The sequence below is a fragment of the Dendrobium catenatum genome, unplaced genomic scaffold (assembly GCF_001605985.2).
Source record: "Dendrobium catenatum unplaced genomic scaffold, ASM160598v2 fragScaff_scaffold_133, whole genome shotgun sequence".
NCBI classification, from domain to species: Eukaryota; Viridiplantae; Streptophyta; class Magnoliopsida; order Asparagales; family Orchidaceae; genus Dendrobium; species Dendrobium catenatum.
The window spans coordinates 1581648-1603102 of NW_021318595.1; the positions used below are offsets into that span (position 1 = coordinate 1581648).

At 36.3% G+C, this 21455-nt stretch overlaps 1 protein-coding gene across 5 annotated transcripts in view; it reads right to left on the minus strand.

Moving 5' to 3' along the window:
• LOC110116547 (UPF0505 protein C16orf62 homolog) overlaps positions 1-21455 on the minus strand; it is a 98606-nt gene that overhangs the window by 33550 nt on the left and 43601 nt on the right. For 4 of the 5 annotated variants that reach the window (XM_028699430.1, XM_028699434.1, XM_028699428.1 and 1 more), the window contains 2 exons: positions 19191-19334; positions 18619-18701 (listed from right to left, as the gene is read on the minus strand). In XM_028699430.1, the coding sequence (XP_028555263.1) occupies positions 18619-18701; positions 19191-19334 (227 nt within the window). The remainder of the gene's footprint in view (positions 1-18618; positions 18702-19190; positions 19335-21455) is intronic. The other variant, XM_028699436.1, reaches the window with a different exon arrangement.

The window sequence follows — 21455 nt, forward strand, 5'->3', positions numbered from 1 at the left end:
CTAGATATTATTATCCTATTCCTTTGTCTTATTCTGAGGTGGAGGAAGAATTTGTTTTCTCCTTCTCATCTGAATGTGTGTCACCTCTTCAGACGAACCTTCTTCAGCGTGGGCGTTTTCCGTGTTTGACATTTCTTCGGCTTCTTCAGAATCCGAACTGCTTTCGAGTTAGAGCATTCATTTTTAAGAGTTGGCTTACTCTTATTTTGTCGTCCATAAAACATAATTCTTTATCTGAGTCCTTAAATGACGGAGGAGTATTCGATTCACTTCCAATTCCAAAGCACTCTTTTGACGAATGCCCTCGATAGCTTGTAAGACAATCATTTGCTTGATTTTCTTAGATATGTAAGTTTCCCAACCTCCTTCGTCATGTTGGGTTCTTTTCCTATATTTTCCTGGCATAAGTTGGAAGAAATAACATTGGCCTTCTCCTGCTTGGGGTTAATTAATACACTGTCCGACAGTGTTAGTTCGCCACTCCGGTAGCTCCTCTCCACCCAATCTTTGAATACAAAACAAACATCGAACTAATGACCCGGTGGTATGAATAGTAGTTCGAGCCATTAATCTTGCTGGCCTATTTTGGTTGGCGAGACTCTGGCAGCTACAGACCAATCCTGAGTGCATGTCAAAAAATTTTGCTTGAACATTCTTTCTTAAAAGAGTACGACTTATTAATTTTCTCTTGTAAGATAGGGGTCATTGGCATCTCCTTAAACTATTTTATTATTTTAGGTGTAACCATTTTATAATACCCAAAGTTTTGTCAAATGTACACATGAATTTCCTCAAACTAACAGCATATCCATATTTAAACTATGAGCTTAATAAAATATTTCTATATTCAGCTATGTTATAGGCATTTTAATGTCATATTTCATTAGTTGTACCTATTATGACTTATGGCAAAAAACCAATCAACCATTTATTTAAATGCATTACTGCAGCAAATCCACTTAAAACAACATGCAAACACTGGATGTAATCACATGACTAGGAGTGGGGGAATGTGTTGTAGTGGAAATATATGGCAGAACATTAGTATTAGTTTAGTACTATATAATAAAAGTTAATTTAAAACATTTGCATTGGTTTCACTCTTTTTCTTTTTTTCCTAACCGACTTTCTCTAGAGGCGGCAATTATTTTCGATAACTCAGACATAATTATCTCACTCATGATTTAGAGCTGGCTGCATTAGTATTTGCTTTGAAGATTTGGAGGCATTACCTGTATGACATAAGGTGTGAAATTTTCACTGATCATCAGAGCTAAAATACATATTTTCACATAAGGAATTAAACTTACGATAGAGAAGATCGTTAGAGCTCATTAAAGACTATGATTTGAATATTTAGTATTGTCCAGAAAAGGTCAATATTGTGGCTGATACGTTGAGTCGCAAATCTATAGGAATGATGAACTGAATGGTTACTCAAGATATTCAATTGATTAAGGAAATGAAAATTTTGTAATTGGAGATTAGAGATTTAAAACATGCGAAATATTTGCATCAAATGACAGTAAAGCCTACTTTAACAGACCATATCAAAGAAGCTCAAAAGTTTAGTAGTGAATCATCAAAATTGATGGAGCTGTTGACCTCAAAGTCAAAGAAAAAATATATATAAAAACATAAAAAATAAGAAAATCCACATCATACCTGCAGAATCCGCAAATCCTGCTTGCCTCATACAAATTGGCGCCGCTCCAATCTCATCTCCGTGATTCCTGCTTAAACCCCACTCGAGGAGGTCCATCCTCGTCGTTAAAACACAAGCGAAATGAGGCCTTCGGCTTGGGTTCTTTCTTCCGCAAACGAGTCTGCTCATACTCTTCCTCCTTCCTGTTATAACCATCCCCTCTACCTCTAATAACCGAAGCCACACCAAACACCCTTCGCAAGCCACCCGACCTTCTTATCTCTCTAAGCCAAATCCACAACCCATAATTCCACTCAACTCCATCTTCATCTCCAAATTCCGTCAAACCCCCACGAAATCCACAACAAACCTTCCAATCCAACCCTAGCTCTCTTCGCATCCATTGCCGCAAGAAGCGACCCAGCCTCACGATCAAACCCACAATCTCTTCCAACTTTCTTCCTGAATCCCACCTCCCATACCTCAAACTACAAGCATTCAACCCTTACCCAAGCCTTGGGTTTGTTCGGTCTACACAAAGAGAGAGAGAGAGAGAGAGAGAGAGAGAGAGCCATCCAACCCGAAGGTATTATTTTCTAACTAAAAAAAAAAATCCACTCTCGAGGCTTGCGACGAGGCGACAAACCCCTTACGCGCTCACATATCGTAGTAAGGAGGGAAACCGATGCGACACTCGTAATGAGATGGGTAATCCCTGGAGTGCTCATGTAGTACGAAAGGGACAAAAAAAATAAGTACCTCCAAACGCCCATGTAGTGCAGAGGGGGGAAAGAAAATTGTGCTCTTTTAAACACCTACCCGAAAGACCCTTAAACGCTCATGTAGCGGGCGGGGATTAAAAAAAATGCGACCGCGGTGTCATTCGACACCTACCTGAAGCGCTCAAGTAGCGATGAGGGGAAAGTTGCCTCTTGGTTTTTACCCTAAAAGGGAGACGCCGAGAGGCTGCCAAAATTTCATTTGAAGTGCAGAGAACTTGAACAAAATTTGGACCAACAGAAGACTTGATTTTGTACAACAAGAGAACAAGGGACTTGCACAAAACCTAAATTGATTAATAGAAACTTGAGATCAAATTTAAACACTAATTTATACTTGATTTGGATACTAATTAAACATAATTTGAACTTCAACTGAATTTAAACAAGGACTTGGATAAGTTGACAACGGACTTGTGAACTTGATTTGGACTCAAGGAAAACTCAACTTGAACATGATTGAATGAAAATAACTTAAGCGAACTCAAACTCAAGATGGACATGAACTTGAGCTCAACATGATTTGAATTCAAAGGACAGCAGGGGACTCAAACGAAGGCATTGGACTTGAACTGAACTTGAATACCAAGAACTTGAACTCATAATGAACTTGTGGAGAATGTTGAAATGAATTTCAACATACAACAGGGGATATGTGGAGAAAGTCATCCAAACATAATCAATGTGTAAGCAAGAGTCAAATGAAAATGCAATCAAATAACAAAGGGTTATTTGTGGTATGCAAGCATTAATCGACGATCATGGGTTCTATAAACCATGACAATTGATGTGATTTGCCTGAGAATAACAACAACTAAAGTGTTGTGAGTACGGAAGATCACAGGAGGATACAAATGCAGATAGTATCTACAAACAAGAACCAAAGACCCGTAGTGAATATAGATACATACAAGCAATTATAAGAAGACTCATCATATATACTAGATGTCATCTACGAGCAGAATGACAAAAAGACCACATCAAAAGCAAGCTTCCACAAGCTGTCGTAGAAGACTTATCAAATGTCTAAAATGCCCCCGCACATGCACCGTAGTTTGTATACACATAGGTACACTAAATGAGCATATATAATCATAAACCCGCATGGGCCCCAGGGAGAGTGTCGTAGGAACACACGTGACATCTTGGGATGTTGCGCGGGTCAATAAATCTGAATTCGATCATCCTAAGCAAGTAAATGGGAGTCGACAAGGTTCAACAAATAATCATAAAATGCCCCCAAACACCCGCATGGGCCCTGACGAGCATGTTATAAGTACACACGTGACGTCTAGGGATGCTGTGCGGGTCGATTAGTGAATTCAAGTTCAAACCTGATCCTTCTATGCGGATCAATAGGAGTTGACAGGGTTCGAACCATCAAATAAATATACGGTTGTAGTAATTGATATATTTATTTTAATACATTCGTATTAGGCCTTCAAGGCCTATAACAATGAGAATTCACTAATAAAAGCATAAAGCCTATGAAGAAACCCGATCCTCTGTCAAAAACTCAATAGAGTCGACAACGTTCATCTATAAAATACAAATATTTTCAAATGAAAATGGTACCACACCTCGATGATGGTCATGTTGAATGTTTATCTCAACCGGAGGGGTTCACAAATATTTTCAAATGCCACTCAAATAGATCCAAATTTCCAAAAAAATCTCATCCAAAATTACAAATATCCAAAGATGTTTAAAATTGAAATTCAACACTTAAAGCAAAATCAATCCACCATCTGCAACAGTTTGTAGAGGTGGATAAATTCGAATATAATAACTTCAGCTTATATAGAGCCAAATATCTAGTCGAAAATATTACTATGATTCATTCTCAAATAATCTCCAGCCAATAAGGACATGGTAGGTGTCCTATGACCGGTGGTTTTGCCACCAAATGGCACCACAGGATGAATGTTTATGAATCGGGACCCTTTGAACCGAGGGGTTTTGACACCAAATGACACCATGAAATACTGGTTACGGTCAGAGCCAATACGCTCCTTAGTGACATCAAATCCTTGAGATATGAATCAATAGGATATAATCGATAGGGCACAAAGCCCTCTGTTAGCTAAGGTGGATTCAAATTTGTCCCCTTACATAAACATTCACCCCAGGTCGATCTACATGGTCCCCTTAGACGAAGCAACCCATGACTGCCGACAAGGATCCTTTTGTCAGGTTGGGTCGACTACATCCTCGGACTAAGTAGACTAGGGATCACGATGGCCCGGGACGATGGAATCATGGGATCTTGATCGGGTCCATCATCCATTCTCCCACCATCCGCTTTAAATGCAAGGTGGTGAAATGTCTAATTTAAATATTAAATCTCTAAATTTTTCATTCCAAGCCCAATGCTGCTACTTTATGCCAGATAACATGTATATTCTACGTATCTGATTGACGACTAGCCTTAATCGAAAGTTCTCTCTCATTATCGAGAGGGTAAATAACTATAAGGGCTTGTGCTTATAGGAAACCAGAACTCAGATCATAAAGTCCTCACAAAATGAGGGCGAAATCTCTGGATAGTGTCTTATCTACAAACCTATCTGCCTTCCAAAATTTACCCCGGAACTTAATCCGTTAAAACTCACCCGAAGAAAAAAAAAAGCAACAAGCGGGCGGAGGCTGGGGCCGAATTTTTCGAGCCCACAGGAGCAGGCTCAATCATAGAAAAGACCTGATCTTTCTATTGATGTAGATGAAATTATTAGGCACAAATCCTATTGTGAGTACCCAGTGATCCAAATTTGAGAAAGGAAATTCTACAAGAAGCTCATCATTCTCGTTATATAATTCATCAGGGCAATACCAAGATGTATAAAGATTTGAAATTAATATTCTGGTGGCCGGGTATGAAGAGAGACGTTGCTAATTATGTAGCTAAGTGTAAAGCATGTCAAATTGTGAAAGATGAACATCAAAGACCTTGTGGATTACTATAATCACTATCTATTCCTAAGTGGAAGTGGGAAGAAATTGCAATGGATTTTGTTATGGGATTTTTCTGATTTAAACAGGGTCATGACAGCATTTGGGTGATTATTGATAGACAAACAAAATCAGCTCACTTTTTGCCCATCAAGCAAACTGATTCACTAAACAAATTGGCACGATTATATGTGAAGGAAATTATCAAATTACATGGTATCCCATAGGACATTGTCTCAGATAGAGATGATCGATTTATTTCTAGGTTGTGGAAGAATATTCAAGAAAGCTTGGGTACAAATTTGCATTTCAGTACAACTTTTCATCCTCAGACTGATGGTTAATCCGAAAGAATCATCAGGTCTTGAAAGACCTGTTGATATTATGCGTTTTGGACTTTAGAGGTAGCTAGGAGGATCACATACCATTGATAGAATTTGCCTACAACAATATCTACAAATCCAATATACAAATGACACAATATGAAGCACTTTACGGTTGAAAGTGCAGAACGCCCTTAACTTGGATTGAGGTAGGAGAAAGAAAGTGATGTAGGTAAAGGGGGGGGGGGCAAATCAAACCCAAAAATATTTGGTTTTGACTTCCCTTGAGCTTACTAGCTCAATAAATTTTGAGCTGGAATTTAGCTCATTTATGAGCTGGTTTTTAGTTCATTTATTGAACTAAGAGTTAGCTCATTATTAGCTAGGTTTTAGTTCATTAATTATCTTAATTATGTAATTTTTATTTATACTTTTTATATCTTAAATTTTAGTTTGTCCCTTGGGATTCCAAAATGGCTTTTGGAATCCCTAGGTTGGTTGTTTTCCGTGCTTGGCTCCTTGGCTTCCACGGGTTGGTTGTTTCCGTGCCTTGGCTCCTTGGCTTCCTCGGTGGGCTGCTGGTTTTCCGTGTTGGGTGGCCTTTTTCGTGCCTTGGTGCCTCGGTTCCGTGCTTGGCCTCTTGGGTTTTCGCGGTTCTTCTTTTGGAAAGCTTCTTTAGGGTGTCTTGGTTGAGTCAAGTTTGTAAGAGCCTTGTCTTGTTAGAGTTAAGTTTGTAAGTGTGTTTTTTTTCTTATTTGAAATGTAAGAGTCTGTTCTTCCCTATAATTAGCTAAGAGTGTTATCTTTTTCTTTGTGATCAAGAATTTTCTTGGGGACCCTCTCCCCAGGGAGATTTTTGATCGCATCATTTTTGGTATCAGAGCAAGTTAGGAAGTCCTAGGTTTTTAATTTGGTTTGTCAAGTCAAGTCTTGTGAGTCTTGTGAGTTGTGTGAATCTTGTGAGTTGTGTGAATCTTGTGAGTCTAAGTTTTTTTTTAGGTTGAGTCTTTTTTTTTATTTGAGTCGCTTAAAAATGGAAAAAGACAAAAATATGGCTTCATTCAAGGAGGAAATCAATCCAGATAATCCTGATGTCCCTCTTCCGTTGGACAGATGGATTCTCACAGAAGGTGATTCAACCGATCTGCTTCAAGACAGATTATACAAACTTCAATATCACATGTTCTTATGTGATTAAAAATTCGAGAAATGGAAGATGTATCTCCAAAGACAGTTCGAGAAAGAGCAAGAAGAAATTTTGAAGGAGTTTGGAGAAAAGATTAAAGAGATGGATGCTCTATCTTCACCTCCTCGGAAGAAAAAAGAAGCTAACTCATTGAGAGATGAGTTCTCAAGAAGGAGAGTCTGATGTAGGCAAAGGGGGGGCCAAATCAAACATAAAAATATTTGATTTTGACTTCCCTTGAGCTTACTAACTCAATAAATTTTGAGCTGAAATTTAGCTCATTTATGAGCTGGTTTTTAGTTCATTTATTGCACTAAGAGTTAGCTCATTATTAACTAGGTTTTAGTTCAATAATTATCTTAATTATGTAACTTTTGTTTATAGTTTTTATATCTTAAATTTTAGTTTGTCCCTTGGGATTCCAAAATGGCTTTTGGAATCCCTAAGTTGGTTGTTTTCTGTGCTTGGCTCCTTGGCTTCCACGGGTTGCCTGTTTCCGTGCCTTGGCTTCCTCGGTGGGAGGCTGGTTTTCCGTGCTGGGTGGCCTTTTCTTTGCCTTGGTGCCTCGGTTCCATGCTTGGCCTCTTGGGTTTCCGCGACTGCCTCTTCAGGCCTTGGCTGGGCTGTTTTCCCATGAAGTTTGGGGGGGGGGGGGTCCGTGGTTTGTGTTGCTTGGATTCCTGTGGGAATTCAATTATGTGGCTGTTTGTATTCCCCTTTCATACCTATGAATATGAGATGTTTTGTAATGTTTTAAAGAGAGTGATATATGAATTTTTGAAAAGAAATCCTTGGGATTTTCTTGGAGGAGCTTGCGAGCTTTGTCCACCTTCTTCTCATCTCCTCTAGGAAAGACTTGCGAGTACTTTCCACCCTTCTTCTCGGCTTCTAATCTCTTTCGTCTCTCCGCAAGTTACACCCCACCTGTATCCTTCTTCTTTTGGAAAGCTTCTTTAGGGTGTCTTGGTTGAGTCAAGTTAATAAGAGTCTTGTCTTCTTAGGATCAAGTTTGTATGTGTGTTTTGTCTTATTTGAAATGTAAGAGTTTGTTCTTCCCTATAATTAGTTAAGTGTGTTGTCTTTTTTTTTTATCAAGAATTTTCTTGGGGTCCCTCTCCCCAGGGAGATTTTTTATCGCATCAGAAAGTTAATGGGTCCTGAGTTAGTTGATGAAGCAACAAAGAAAATCAGATTAAACAGAGACAGATTAAAAACTTCCCAAGATCACCAGTAAAAGTATTATGACCCTAAGCACAGAGCAATAGAGTTTGAAGTGGGTGACTTTGTATTCTTAAAGGTTAAACCTGTGAAAAGGTACAACTTGATATGGTCAGGGAGGCAATTGAATCCTAGATATATAGGACCTTTTGAAATTACTGAAAGAATTGGAAATATTACTTATAGACTTGCTTTTCCATCAGACAGATATTCCTATTGTTTTCCATGTGTCACTGCTTAGGAAATGGGTCACTGATGCCTAAAGAATTTCACATGATGAAATTGATCTACAAAAGAATCTGATGTACATTGAAGAAACATAAAGACTAATAGGTTTTGATACTAAATAGCTTAGAAACCGTCAAATCCCTTGTGTCAAAGTGAAATGAAAATACATACCAGAAAAAGAGTCAACTTAAAAGAGAGAAGAAGACATTAGATTGAAGTTTCCTTAGTTGTTTGATGGTTTGGAAATTTCGAGGACAAAATGTCAGCATGGAGGGGTAGATTATAATATTTAAAGTTTTTTCAAATGTAAGCATGAATTTCTTCAAACTAACAACATATCTATATTTAAACTATGAGCTTAATAAAATATTTCTATATTCAGCTATGTTATAGGGGCATTTCAATGTCACATTTCATAAACTGTAGCTATCATGACTTATGGAAGTAAATCAATCAACAATTTATTTAAATGTATTACTGTAGCAAACCTACTTAAAATAACTTGCAGAGGTCGGATGTAATCACACGGCTAGGAGTGGGGGAAAGTGCTTTAGTGGAAATATGTGGGAGAGCATTAGTATTAGTTTAGTACTATATAATAAAAGTTAAGTTAAAGCATTTGCATTGGTTTCACTTTTTTTCTTTTTTTCCTAACCGACTTTCTCTAGAGGCGGCAATGTCTGGGAGCTCAAGCTATAGATTGTAAGGGGAAGTGAAGCTGTTTATGTGAAGAAAAATTTAGAAATAAATGAAAAATAAAAGAAGGGAGAATGAGAAAAGAGAGAAAATAGAAGAATGTTAAATGGAATGAAGAAGAGTTTAATTGAGGTAGTGTATAAAAGGAAAAGAAAGCCAATTATAGGAGAACCAATTACAAGTGAGCTGAGATACTCAAACAATGTCATAGGAATTGGTAAATATTATATTTAAGTTCAATTCATTTTTATTATGTTTATGATCTCATTTATTTCAGTTCACTATAATATTTTTGTATGAACATGGAAGAACATGTATGAAATTGTTCATTTATTTATAAATGTTTATTAATGTTAAAGATTGTGTAAACATAAAATTATAAAACTAATGAGTGCGCGAAAGTGCTGCCAAAGCGCAACCAATGCGCAGCTAAAGCGCAATAAAAGTGCAGCCAAAGCGACTCAGATTTATGAAATTTTAAACCATGATGTTTATCAAAGCAGTTGCCAAGAGGGCTAAAAAGGATGACTATGAGAAAAGTAAAATAAGTCATATATGAGGGATAAGCCCGTACAAGTAAAGACGAAAAATCTAACAAGGTGAGCCTATACTCTCAATTCTATAAGTTAGGAATTTGAACCCAACCTTGAATGAGAGAGCAGTTCTCAATTTTAAATATTGGAAATTTGGACCCAACCTTAAATTGGAATGTTGAAAATGTACAAAAAGTGTTGAATAATTTTGGCAAGATGAATAGTATTGTTAGACACTTTTTATGCTCAATATAGCATTTCTATATGTGTTTTAACCATATTAGTATTGTTAAGCCTTTCTTAATGGTTAACAATGTCATTACAAATTCTTATACATTACTTGTATATTCCATTGAGTCATAGCTCATTTGCAGTTGTTGTACTGCAAGAAAGGGGAAAGAGCCCTTGTAATAGTAAGAAGGGGTGATTGTCTTTTTGATGTATATATGTTTTTGGTGTACAAAGATATATGAGTAATATATGTACAGACTTTTGGGGTATGTGAGTAAATTTAAAGATTTTAGTAAAGCTCTGTTTCATATAAGATGCATATCTTAGTTGATTGTCTTTTTGATGTATATATGTTTTTGGTGTACAAAGATATATGAGTAATATATGTACAGACTTTTGGGGTATGTGAGTAAATTTAAAGATTTTAGTAAAGCTCTGTTTCATGTAAGATGCATATCTTAGTTGAAATATATTTTCTATGCTTCCTGTTATAAATATCTTGATGTGTTATGATTAGAGGGGGGTTGGGATAGTTTGAATAGACTACATTTTACTTATCTAATTCCGATATCAACATTTCATAATGGGGGTAATTAAAAAGAAAGATTTGTTCCGATTCACCTTCTCTGTTACACTCTAATTTAACTGTAGGAGGTTAATATGGGGTGTGACAAGGAATTCCTTCAAAGGCTTTCAAATGATCATTCCTATTTAAAAATGAATCCAAAATATAAATACTAGGATCTCTCTTTCAAATGCCCCACTCATTCATGCATAATATATTGAAGCATCCTAAGGCTCCAAACACTTTATTGCATAAGTCTTAAAATCTCTTGAAATATCTTAAGACTTAAAAAATTTCATTGCTTCAAGGTCTCTGAAAAAATTTCCTTCCAAACTATTCTTCATCGCTACTTATTTATAGGACTTCGAGAAATACATGAAAGGCTACATAAGAAAATTCAAAAGGTACAACGCATAGATAATACATGTAAAAAGCTACACAATACCATAGGAGATTATTCTGTATGGAGACTGGACAGAACGATGTCTAGAGACCAACCAAAATGCGCCACATCAGTAGTACCGAGCCACGGTGCCGAGCGAATGGGTGATGTTGCGCATTCTGGTTGGCCTTCGGATAGCATTCGGCGTCTGCACAGAATAATTAATCCTACCATAAACACATGTCATCCTTTGATTAGCTAAAGGAAGGTACGATCGGAAGGTTTCGACAAGTCGTCCCTAAACCCTTGGTTGACATGGTCCGCGACCTATGCAAAAGCTGTTGTGGGCTCCGAAAATTCGACCCCGGCCTCCCCGCCGCGCGAATTCTTTTATTATTTGGCTAGGGGGAGTTTTAACGGAAATGTTCCGGGGTAAATTTTGGAAGGCAGATGGGTTTGTAGATAAGACACTACCCATAGATTTCGCCCTCATTTTGTGAGGACTTTATGATCTGAGTTCTGGTTTCCTATAGGCGCAAGCCCCTATAGTTAATTACCCCTCTCGATCACGAGAGAGAACTTTCGATTAAGGCTAGTCATCAATCAGATACGTATAGAAATACATGTTATCTGGCATATAGTAGCAGCATGGGTTTGAGATTGGAAAGATTTGGAATTTGGGTTGGATTTGGGAATTATAAGATACGATAGCTAGTACCAACTAAAGCTTCATTAGTTTCGACGACAATAACTGCTTTCACTTTTTGATTGATAAGGTCTTCAATTTGGGTCATGCTGACAATTTTGTCTTATTTGAGCATTTTCAGCATTGGCTGTTGTACCTCTGTCCCATGGTTAGGAATATCCGGATTAAGATGAGTAACTTGGGTGTTGCTAGCATTCAATGTTGGATTTCCAACATTCTTCAGGGAGTTTGCTGTTGGCGGCCGGCCAGCTAGAGCTGCAAGACCCAGCTATTCGAATAGTTCATCATATTGCTTATCTCATCGAGACGAGCATTCAGTTGGGTGATCTTTTGATCCTTCCTTTATTGGAGAGCATGCATATCTTATTGCAATTTTCTCACAGCTTTATATGTTTCATTCTCAACTACTTCTAGTTATGGAGGGGTTTTATATATAAGCCCTGGATATTCTTGAGTACCTCACAGTTGTTCTTCATTTTGCATATTAACAGCTGTGTTTCAATCAGTGTATACATTTTCGCTGGGTTGTTCAGAAGTATGATTAATCATTCAGACAGTTTCAATGTCCATGAATCAACTTCTTTCATTTCCCCATCATAATAGTCATAATCTTGAGAAAGCCTTTTTATCCTAATGATCTTCAATGTGCTCCTCTTCAGCCTCATATTCTTCTTATGATTGACTTCGAAGCCTCCAATAGATTATTAGAGAGTCAGGACTCTCTTGATGCATAACAACTTTCCCTTATCTAATAGGGTAGGCTTGATGGTTGACTTCTTATCAGGATTTGACCCTTGGTTACAATTGTTGGGTGGCTTTTTACGATCTTTTCTCTCATAGTAACCCTTCAAATTTTTGTTTGTTTGGGCTCCTTTGGAACCCAAACTTGCTAGCTTCTTGCAAAGATCATCAAATAGTTTGCCCTAGACACAAGGCAATATCGGTTACTCGGGCTAAATAGTTTCTTTAAAGGAATCAACTTATAGTACGGTCGAAGGAGTCTTTGCCTGTAGCCTTCCTGATGAAGACTACCATGGGATTTTCCCACTTGATTTCTTTCAAGCCTGGACGTTGTTCGGACTCCTAAGATTAGAGTAATGAGGAAGGCCTATATCACTTCCTCGATAAGATTTCATTGAAACCTCCTTCCAGGAATTCCTTGAAGTCGGAACGACATCTTCATTCAACGACTTCCTCCAGCACCTTGAGAGCTATATCAGCAGGTTTGCTTGCTATTGGGTTGGATTGTTAATGGCAGGAGGTCGGTTTACTGTTTGTGGACAGCAAGGAGTATGGATAGAGAGGAGGAGAAGGCGGCGGCGGCAGCAGCAGCAATTGAGTGTGATGCATGCAAAGGGGGGGTCAAAACAATATGAGAATTTGTTTTGACCCTTGGGCTGCTGGTGCTCTCGGTTTGGGCCTTGTTTGCTTTGATTTGGAGCTAATTATTGGGATCTACTTGGTTCTAGCTCATAAATGCTTAAGTTGTGACTTTAGCTCATTAATTCAAAAAGGTTTCTCTACTAATTTCAACTCATTATGTGTGAAAAAGTTTGGCTTTTCCCCTTCCCCATGCTTCCTTCTCGGTTTCCTCCTTGCCCCCTCGGTTTCTCTTGGGCTTTTGTTGTTCCCGTGGCCCTGGCTATTTTTCCTGTGCTGGTTGGTTTTCCCGTGCCTTGGCCCTTTGTTTCCCGTGGCTGCTGGCTGATTTCCCGTGGCCCTTTTTCCCCTGTTTTCTGTACTGATTTAAGGGCTGTTGTATGTTAGTTTTGGGATTGAAGTTTGGTGGCTGCTGGTTGGCTTTTCCGTGGCCTTTTTTCTCTTGTTTCCTGAACAGATTTTGGGGCTGCTGTTTGGTGGCTGCTGGCCTTTAATTTCCCTAAATCTAATTGGTTTGGTTGTATGGCAGTTTGGTTCCTCTCTTTTGCCTATAAAATGGAGATGTTTTGGTATGGAAAAGGTTGGTGAAAAATGAAATTTTTGGAGTAGAAAACCTGCAGGTTTGTTGGAAAAGCTTGCGAGCATGTTCCATTTCTCTTCTCTCTTCTTCTTGGAAAAGCTTCTCCTATGTTTCGTCTTGGCTTCTAACCTCTTCTTCTATCCGCAAGAATCCACCCCACTTGTATCTTTCTTCTCTCAATGGATGAATGCAACTTTAGGTGTTTTGTTTGAGTCGTTTGTAAGTGTCTTTTGTTGTATGGTCGTTTTATATGATATAAAATTGTTGTTTTTGTTATTTCAAAAGTGTCTTTATGTAATTTCTTTATCCTAGTAAGAAAATGTCTTTTCTAGCAAAAAATTAGGGCTGACCTAATTTTTTGCTTATTTTTGCTTGCATTAGAGTGTGGGTTGTGTAAAACCCAAAAATATCGTTTTAGACATCGCACGCTTTTCAAAGCGTCGTGACGAGAATTAAGTGAAATTTTCAACGTTAACGGAATTCAACAGAAATAATTTTATAAAATTCCTCGTAAAATTCTGATCAAATAAATGTATAGAACTTGTAGTTAATTTTAAGTATCTTGGAAGTTAAAAATGTTTGAAGTCTCTAAATACCCATAATACCCTTACTAATTCCTTAAGTCAAATCCACTTAAGTGAGGGTATATGAGTCCTTTAGCATTTCCCCTCTTCCTATTATGAGCCAACCGGCCTCTCCCCCTCTTATTTCACGCGTGACGGGCCGAACCAAGCGGAACAAGCGGCAAGGGGGCGGACGGCGAGGGCTCGACGGGTTCCTCTCCGGCAACGATCTTCCGGCGAGAAAATTAGTCCAAATCGAAGAGGACGACGAAAGGAGTCTTCAGGTATGTTTATTTTGGAACGAATCCCTCTCAATTTCTAGATTTTTGGAAAAGAATTTTTTAGGGTTTCATAGGATTTTATTTTTCTTTCGAAATTTCTTTGTGAAATCTTTAAGGAGGGATTAGAGGATCGTTTTAACAATTAAAACGAAAAGATTTGAGGAATTTTTGGAGAAATAAAAATTAGGGCTTTTTGTTATTAACCTAATTTTTATTAAGTGTTTTTAGAAAAGTTATTCTCAAAGAAATTAGAAAAGTTTTTAAAGCATAAACTTTGAATTTTTATGAAAATTTTGTTTTTACAATTTTCATAATTATTTTAATCCGAAAATTATAATATAATTATAATTATATGTTTAGAATTAAGTTTGGAGCGATATTTTAATGAAATTGAAGATTTGTGATTTTCTAAAAATTTAGATTTAATTAAATCCGAAAATTAAGGTTTATTTAATTAAATATTTATTAAGTGTCGTAGAGAATTGTTACGAGAAAATGATGGGTTTAGGGTTAGGACTTAGATTTAGCCTTAATGAAGTTTAATTATGTGACACGTTTATTTTATAAATTTTTCTTAGGTTGTGATCATTAAGATGTAAGGTGAAAGGACTTTGTCGAAGTGACATACCGTGCTTAAGAGAGGTAGGTACTTGTATTTAAATCAATTTCATGTCTCTAAATTTTTTAAATGTTCTTTTATGTTAAATAAAATAGGTTCACCTTATAAATGTTACATTTCATGCAACTCTTACAAGTTTGAATTTTTCTTTATGTTATTACGCAAAAAAATATTTTATATTTGCTTAGTGTTTCATAACTGAAAATTTTAGATAGACATGAGAACATTTATGCATGAAACGAATTGAACGAATACTTATGAAATTCTGAATAATTGAAGCCCTATAAGATTTATTATAATTCTATGTGCATGTTGATCCGGAAGTGCCAAACAAATGGTAATAAGGCTTTCAAAAGCCAAATGGTAATAGGGCTTGCATAAGCCAAATGGTAATGGGGTTCTTCGGAACCAAATGGTAAAGGAAATTGCCAAAGTTTGACTGCGTACCTGATCAGTACGAATATGGGTACTTTCGGGACGGGTGTATAATTCATAATTAAGTATTTTTATGCATATAATTGAAAGGTTATGATGAAAAAAAAAGTTGATGAAAGAAAAAGCTTAAGAAGAATGAATATGTTCAAGGAAAAAAAATTAAATAAACCCTTGTATGAAAATGTTATTTAATTTATGCTTATCAATGTTTGATTCTAGTTTCCTAAAAGAAATAAATGTTTTATTTTTATTTAAGTCATGAATTTGAGATGAATGCATATTATCTGCTGAGCGTTAGCTCATTCTTCATTTGAAAATATTTTTCAGGAGATAAGTGATGGCTGCACGACGACCGTACACATATCGTCGTAGGGGACCTCAGGAAGAATAGTTCCTTTTTATGTTTTCTGTTTGAGTCTTTGTTCTGTCCATGTGTAGTTTGTGAGTTTGAGTTTGTACATGTGTAAGAACAGTAATTTGGAGTTTATGTAATTGATGGTTTAAAAGTTTTAGTAGTTGTGTGAGATGAACAGTTTGAAACATTTCAGTTTGATGTTATTTTAGTGGCTCTTTCATTTCTGTATTGATGTTTGTGTACTGATATTAAGGTCGTTAATGAAATTGTTTATGTTTAATTATGCTCTTCCGTATGACCGACTGTTCCCGCCCCGTTTTTATCGGGCTAGCTGGGTCGGGTCGTGACAGGTTGGGCTTCCTGGCAAAGGGAAGAAGAGTGAGGGGATGGGATGTTGTGGAGTGGAGATCGGCTATACGATCAATATAGCAGGTGGATGTTTTGTTGGGAGCTACGACAACATGAGGTTTGCTAGTGTTATTCACGTGAGGGAGGTGGAGGAGGGAAGGTGTGGTGTTCACATGAAAGGAGGGAGGATTAGAGGTGAAGGAGCTGCTGGGTCTAGGTTGACATGAGAGGGAGCTGGGAACAGAAGAGTGACGGGCTGAGAAGAAGAATGGGAGGGAATGGAAGGAAAAATGAGGAAATGGGAATATTGTATAAGCTAATCAGCATTTTGCCTATTCTTTTCTTTTTTTTTTTTGGATATGGCATCTGGCATAGGCGGCTTTGGCCGGAATTGGGCAGCTGATACAAGCAGAGAAATGGGCAGTTGATAAAGCAGGGATGAGGCAAAAGATAAAATTTATATATAAGATTTAGACAGCTAAGATTAAATATATATCAATATACAAATTCAATTAAAGTAAGATTAAAAAATAGCAAAAGCATAAATCAATTTCCTGTGCAATTTATTGTAAATTGTGGGCCTTGAAATTCGCAGCAACACCTTGAAACTCGCGCGAAATTTTGATTTTCCACTCGCTCGAAAACCCAAGCAATATTTTGTCTTTCCTATATGATTTCGACATTCCGGACATAACGACGAAGTATATTTTGAGAACGAGCAGTGTTTAGATAATGTCGCACATCTAAACTCATGCTGATTTCACTCTTATCTAATAATCCTGACAATATTTTGTCAATTCTAGGTACTTTTTGACATTCCAGATGCGACAACAAAGTACCTTTTGCAAATTGGCAGTGTTTGAGTAACGCTGCGCAACATTTTATCCGCAGTCTGTCAATTTTGATCACAATCGATGACATGTGCAATATTACAACCCTTTTTATATGATTTTGACATTCCCGATATAATGACGAAGTCCGTTTTGCTAAATGATGATGTTTATGGAACGTTGCACAATGTTTTATCCATAGACTGTCGATTTCAATAACCTTCACTCTATTCAACTGCGAGGACCGCCCTTAGGTAAATTTGATGCTTTGATCACACCGACGCAATCTGTTTGACAATCGAAGGTCATTTAGGTAGTTTTCACTAGCGTCGCGCTTGCTAACAATCATGCTTATCATCATTTTTGATTGAGTTATGCATGCATGACATTTTATTAGCAAATTCGGTATCCTGAGGGCATTAATGTGATCTATCACGATCGGGTAAAGGTTTGAGACATTTTGATGGCGATTGAGGTGTCCCTATGCTCTAATAAGCGACATATCTATTAGTTTTCTTCCTCGCTGTACTCGATTAATCGTGAAATATATATAGAGGTCAATAATCATCAACCTTAAATTCTCACATTACATTCTCAACCAGTCTTCGAAATGTCAGCCTAAATCTCTATTGAGAAGCATTGCCACAACTTCAATAACCTAGCTGAAACAACAAGAGGCAAAGTCATTTTTGTTTCTTGAATGTACAATTTTATTGGTTATATCATCTGATGACAAGCAAGGCATCACGAACGAAGGTTGTGATGATAATTTTATAATTGAGAGTGAGAATTTGGAGAATAGAACAACTGGAGATGTCACAGGATTTTTCCATAAAGACATATGAAGATACACACTGTCCGCAAGAAAATTATGCAGTTAAGTTGTGCGGACTAAGATGTGCAGGTGCAAGCAATCCAGCAGCAGGAGAATTAGATCAATCGATTGCAGCACCAACAAGGGCTATTATAAATATATTTGAACTAGACGCTGCTAAACATCTAGCATCAATTTAGCTGCAGCATCATATTGCATCACTTCCATCTCTTCTTGGAAAGAGAACTATATACCTACTGGCATAGGATGTACATGGGATGTTTTCTTTCTATGCTATGGAATATTTGGAAAGAGAGGAACATGAGGGTATTTCAATGGAAAAAAATATGATAAGGTTTTCTGGTATAACATCATTTCTCCAGCGTATTTCAGGATATATAATTACATGTGGAAAAAGTGGAAATTACCAAAGATAATATGAAAAACATTAGCTTCTCTGATAATCCTTCGGACTATTTGGCAATATGTTTATTTCTACCTCTTTTTTTATATCAGTGCATTGTATATTTTTAGACCTTGTAATATCCTTGTGTTTCTCCTCTTTATCATTATTATATAGAAGAGTTTACTCCTAGCTTTTTCAATCGAAAGAAAAAAAAAAAAACTAATAGGAATTACTTTGTTTGTCCTCTACAATTGAATGTCACATCAAACATAAATGAATAGTGATACTCAAAAACCACACAAAGTAGGTTGCAGCATAGTCCAGAAGCAAGAAACTGTATTTATGGGTGAGACACTGAAATCATGAATATAGTGGACCTTTGTATAAAGCCTCTGAAACATTCAATATAACTAGAATGAATGGAGTAAATAATATTACATAACATACAAAAGCTCTTGGTAAATTGAAGGAAAATTTTATATCAGTTGTCAGATATCGAAGCACTGAAATTTAACATGTTCTAAAGTCATATAGAAACAATGTGAAAAGTTAGAAGTGCAACATACCTTGTTGCTTTTTCAAGCATATCCAAATTGATAACATTTTTAGAAATTCCACTCAGCAGTTCATACAAAGCCATAAAATGTTCCTAAAAATTGCAAAAGAAAATGGAATAAATATCTCATGCTCCCAACTCCCTGACTACTTGATGCAAACTCTAAATAAGGCCCTAGTTTTATGTAATTGATTTTTGTCACTACACTCACAAATAGCCAAGTTTCCAAAGAAACATGAAAATAAATTTTAGAAATGAAATTTTCGCTGTGTCAAAAATATGAAGAAAATACATAATAAAGCCAAAAAACAAATATATAAAATAACACCTGCAGAAGCATTTACTAAGATAACTATGTCTAAATCTCTCTCATTACCAGCTCCAAGGATACAAACATATACGATGCTGAACCTTCTTTTTAAGGAAAAACAACCAATGCACAATTTTGGGCTAAGACAGAAGGCAAGCATTAGTCAAATAACAATGTAGATGATTCAACAGACACTCCTTCCTAGACATTTCCATCGCAAGAGAATACATAAAAAGTTTAGTAGAAATTCAGCACTACAAAAAATATGTTACCGAAGCAAAAGCATTTTCTATGCTACTAAAGTACTTGAGAAGCTTCATAAGAATCGATTGCAGAGCATCTAACTCAGTTTCATCAACCCTTCTATCTTTTGCTCGCTTCAGAATGCCATCTAAAATGGAAGATAAAAGACTATCCTGAAAAAACAAGATACTTTTAGTAGAAAGGAATCATATTTCACGTATATTCCAAAGTAATAAAAAGTTTATATATGAAGTAGTCTATCAAGGAAATGATAACGAATGGTTTTTCCAGTGAACAATGGAAATTACATATTGCTAGCAGAAAATACCAACATTTTTTATGGAAACATACAACAACAAGAACAACAACAAAAACAACAAGCCTTTATCCCACTGTGGGATCGGCTACATAAATCCCTTTTCTTCATTGTGTCTTGTTAAGAGTCAAATTCTCATTTAAATCTAATAAAGAAATGTCATTTCTAATATTTTCCAACCAAGTCTTTTTAGGTCTACCTCTGTTGAAGAATTTTTGTTGTCCTCAAACGGATTGCATACTTTATGATCAAGTACAACATAAGAAAAATGATATATTATCCCGAAGGATAAAAATATCATTTCCTTATGGACTCAATAATAAAATTTACAATTTAAAATATATTCCCCCATTCAATGTTTAGTTGTATGGAGTTTATTTTATTATAGGGAACAGATGCCATATAAGGACACGCCCCTATGGTTAATTACATCTCAAGCTTTTGATACTTGAGAACAATTCTGATTAAACTAGTGATTTTCTTTTCTTTTGAAAGTCATTCAAATATTAACTAAAGTTTTATTTTTAAAATCCATGAAAATCTTGTTCAAAATATTTTGTCTCTTAGGAATTTTGAATGATGAAGAGATCAACTTGAGATTAAATTCCATGGAATGAAGGCCAAAGGAAATAAGTGTAAGAGTACTTAATTCTGAGAAATCTCAGAGGTGTTCAGACTATCCTATATTGGGCCTTATATTTTAGAATCTAATTTTTATTTAAGTTGAAATTTCATTAAAATGTTGGGGCTTGCATTCCAACAACACATATTGGAGGAATTGCCCGGAAGGTGAGGGCTTGTATAGTGATTGAAATCAATCATTACCTCGGACACTAAAACTAAGGAGAGAACTACTGAGAGGTAGTACCTCAAACTAAGTCTAACAGAGTACAAGGGGACTTACAAACAACACCTCACATGAGGTATAACCAACCCGACCTTTGGATTAATTGCTTTGTCTGGAAAGGGCTACCAGCTAAATCCAACTAATCGCTTTTAAAACCATGATGTCTGGTCTTGATGCATATGAAGAGTAGGGAGGCGATTTTTATTTAAAAAGTAGGGCTTACATCTTTACTTTGAGGTCAAGATGTCTAACCATTAAGGATATGCACATGCTAACTCACAAAAGAATAGATTTTGGTTATCTAGTCCTTAAGTGAGGGCCTTTTATATACGACACACTGAACTATGCATGATCATTTTAGGTTTTGGAAAACATGGCTCCTTGAAAGGAGCCATATAATTTTTCTTTTGTTAGAAAAATATAGCCTAATTTGATTTGAGATTGTTTACATCTTTTTACATATAGAAATCTTAGTTTTATCCTAAGAGTCTACTCCATTCACATGTCCAAACCATTCCAAGCAAAATAAGAAAAAAACTTAAGAAAAACATGCATTTCTATTACGCACCAAGTAAGAAATCAACACATGCTTGGAAATGTAAATTAACAAAGGCAAAATATAAATAAAGTCTCAGTTATTATAATCAAGTTTGACAGCTGAGTTGTATGTCATTATACAACCTAATTAAATTTTATTTACATGCTCTCATTTGTGGGGTCTTCAAGCTTTACCTTCCAGGTAAACTTTAGGCTTCACATTCCACAGATACATCCTTTCTAGGTCCACCTCTCCTTATAATCTAAATCCCACAAGTTTAATACAACTCCTAATTCTATCAAATACATGTAAAAAATATAAAAGACTCAAAGCTGTAAAAAAGAGTAAAAAAATAGTTCATATAATAAACATATCACATCCAGAATCTGCCTAGCACTTGAAGTGCTAAGCGTCTGCTTCTATCCTAAAGCAATTCATATAATAAACATATCACATCTGGCGCCTATTAGCAGACTGAGGCATTGTAGAAAAGTGAGATACGGGCTGGATTTGCGGCAGAGGTAATAATTTTAGCAAATTTCTTTTATTTTGTTCCTTTTTTTTTTTGCTTTACCATAGAGGTCAACACCGAT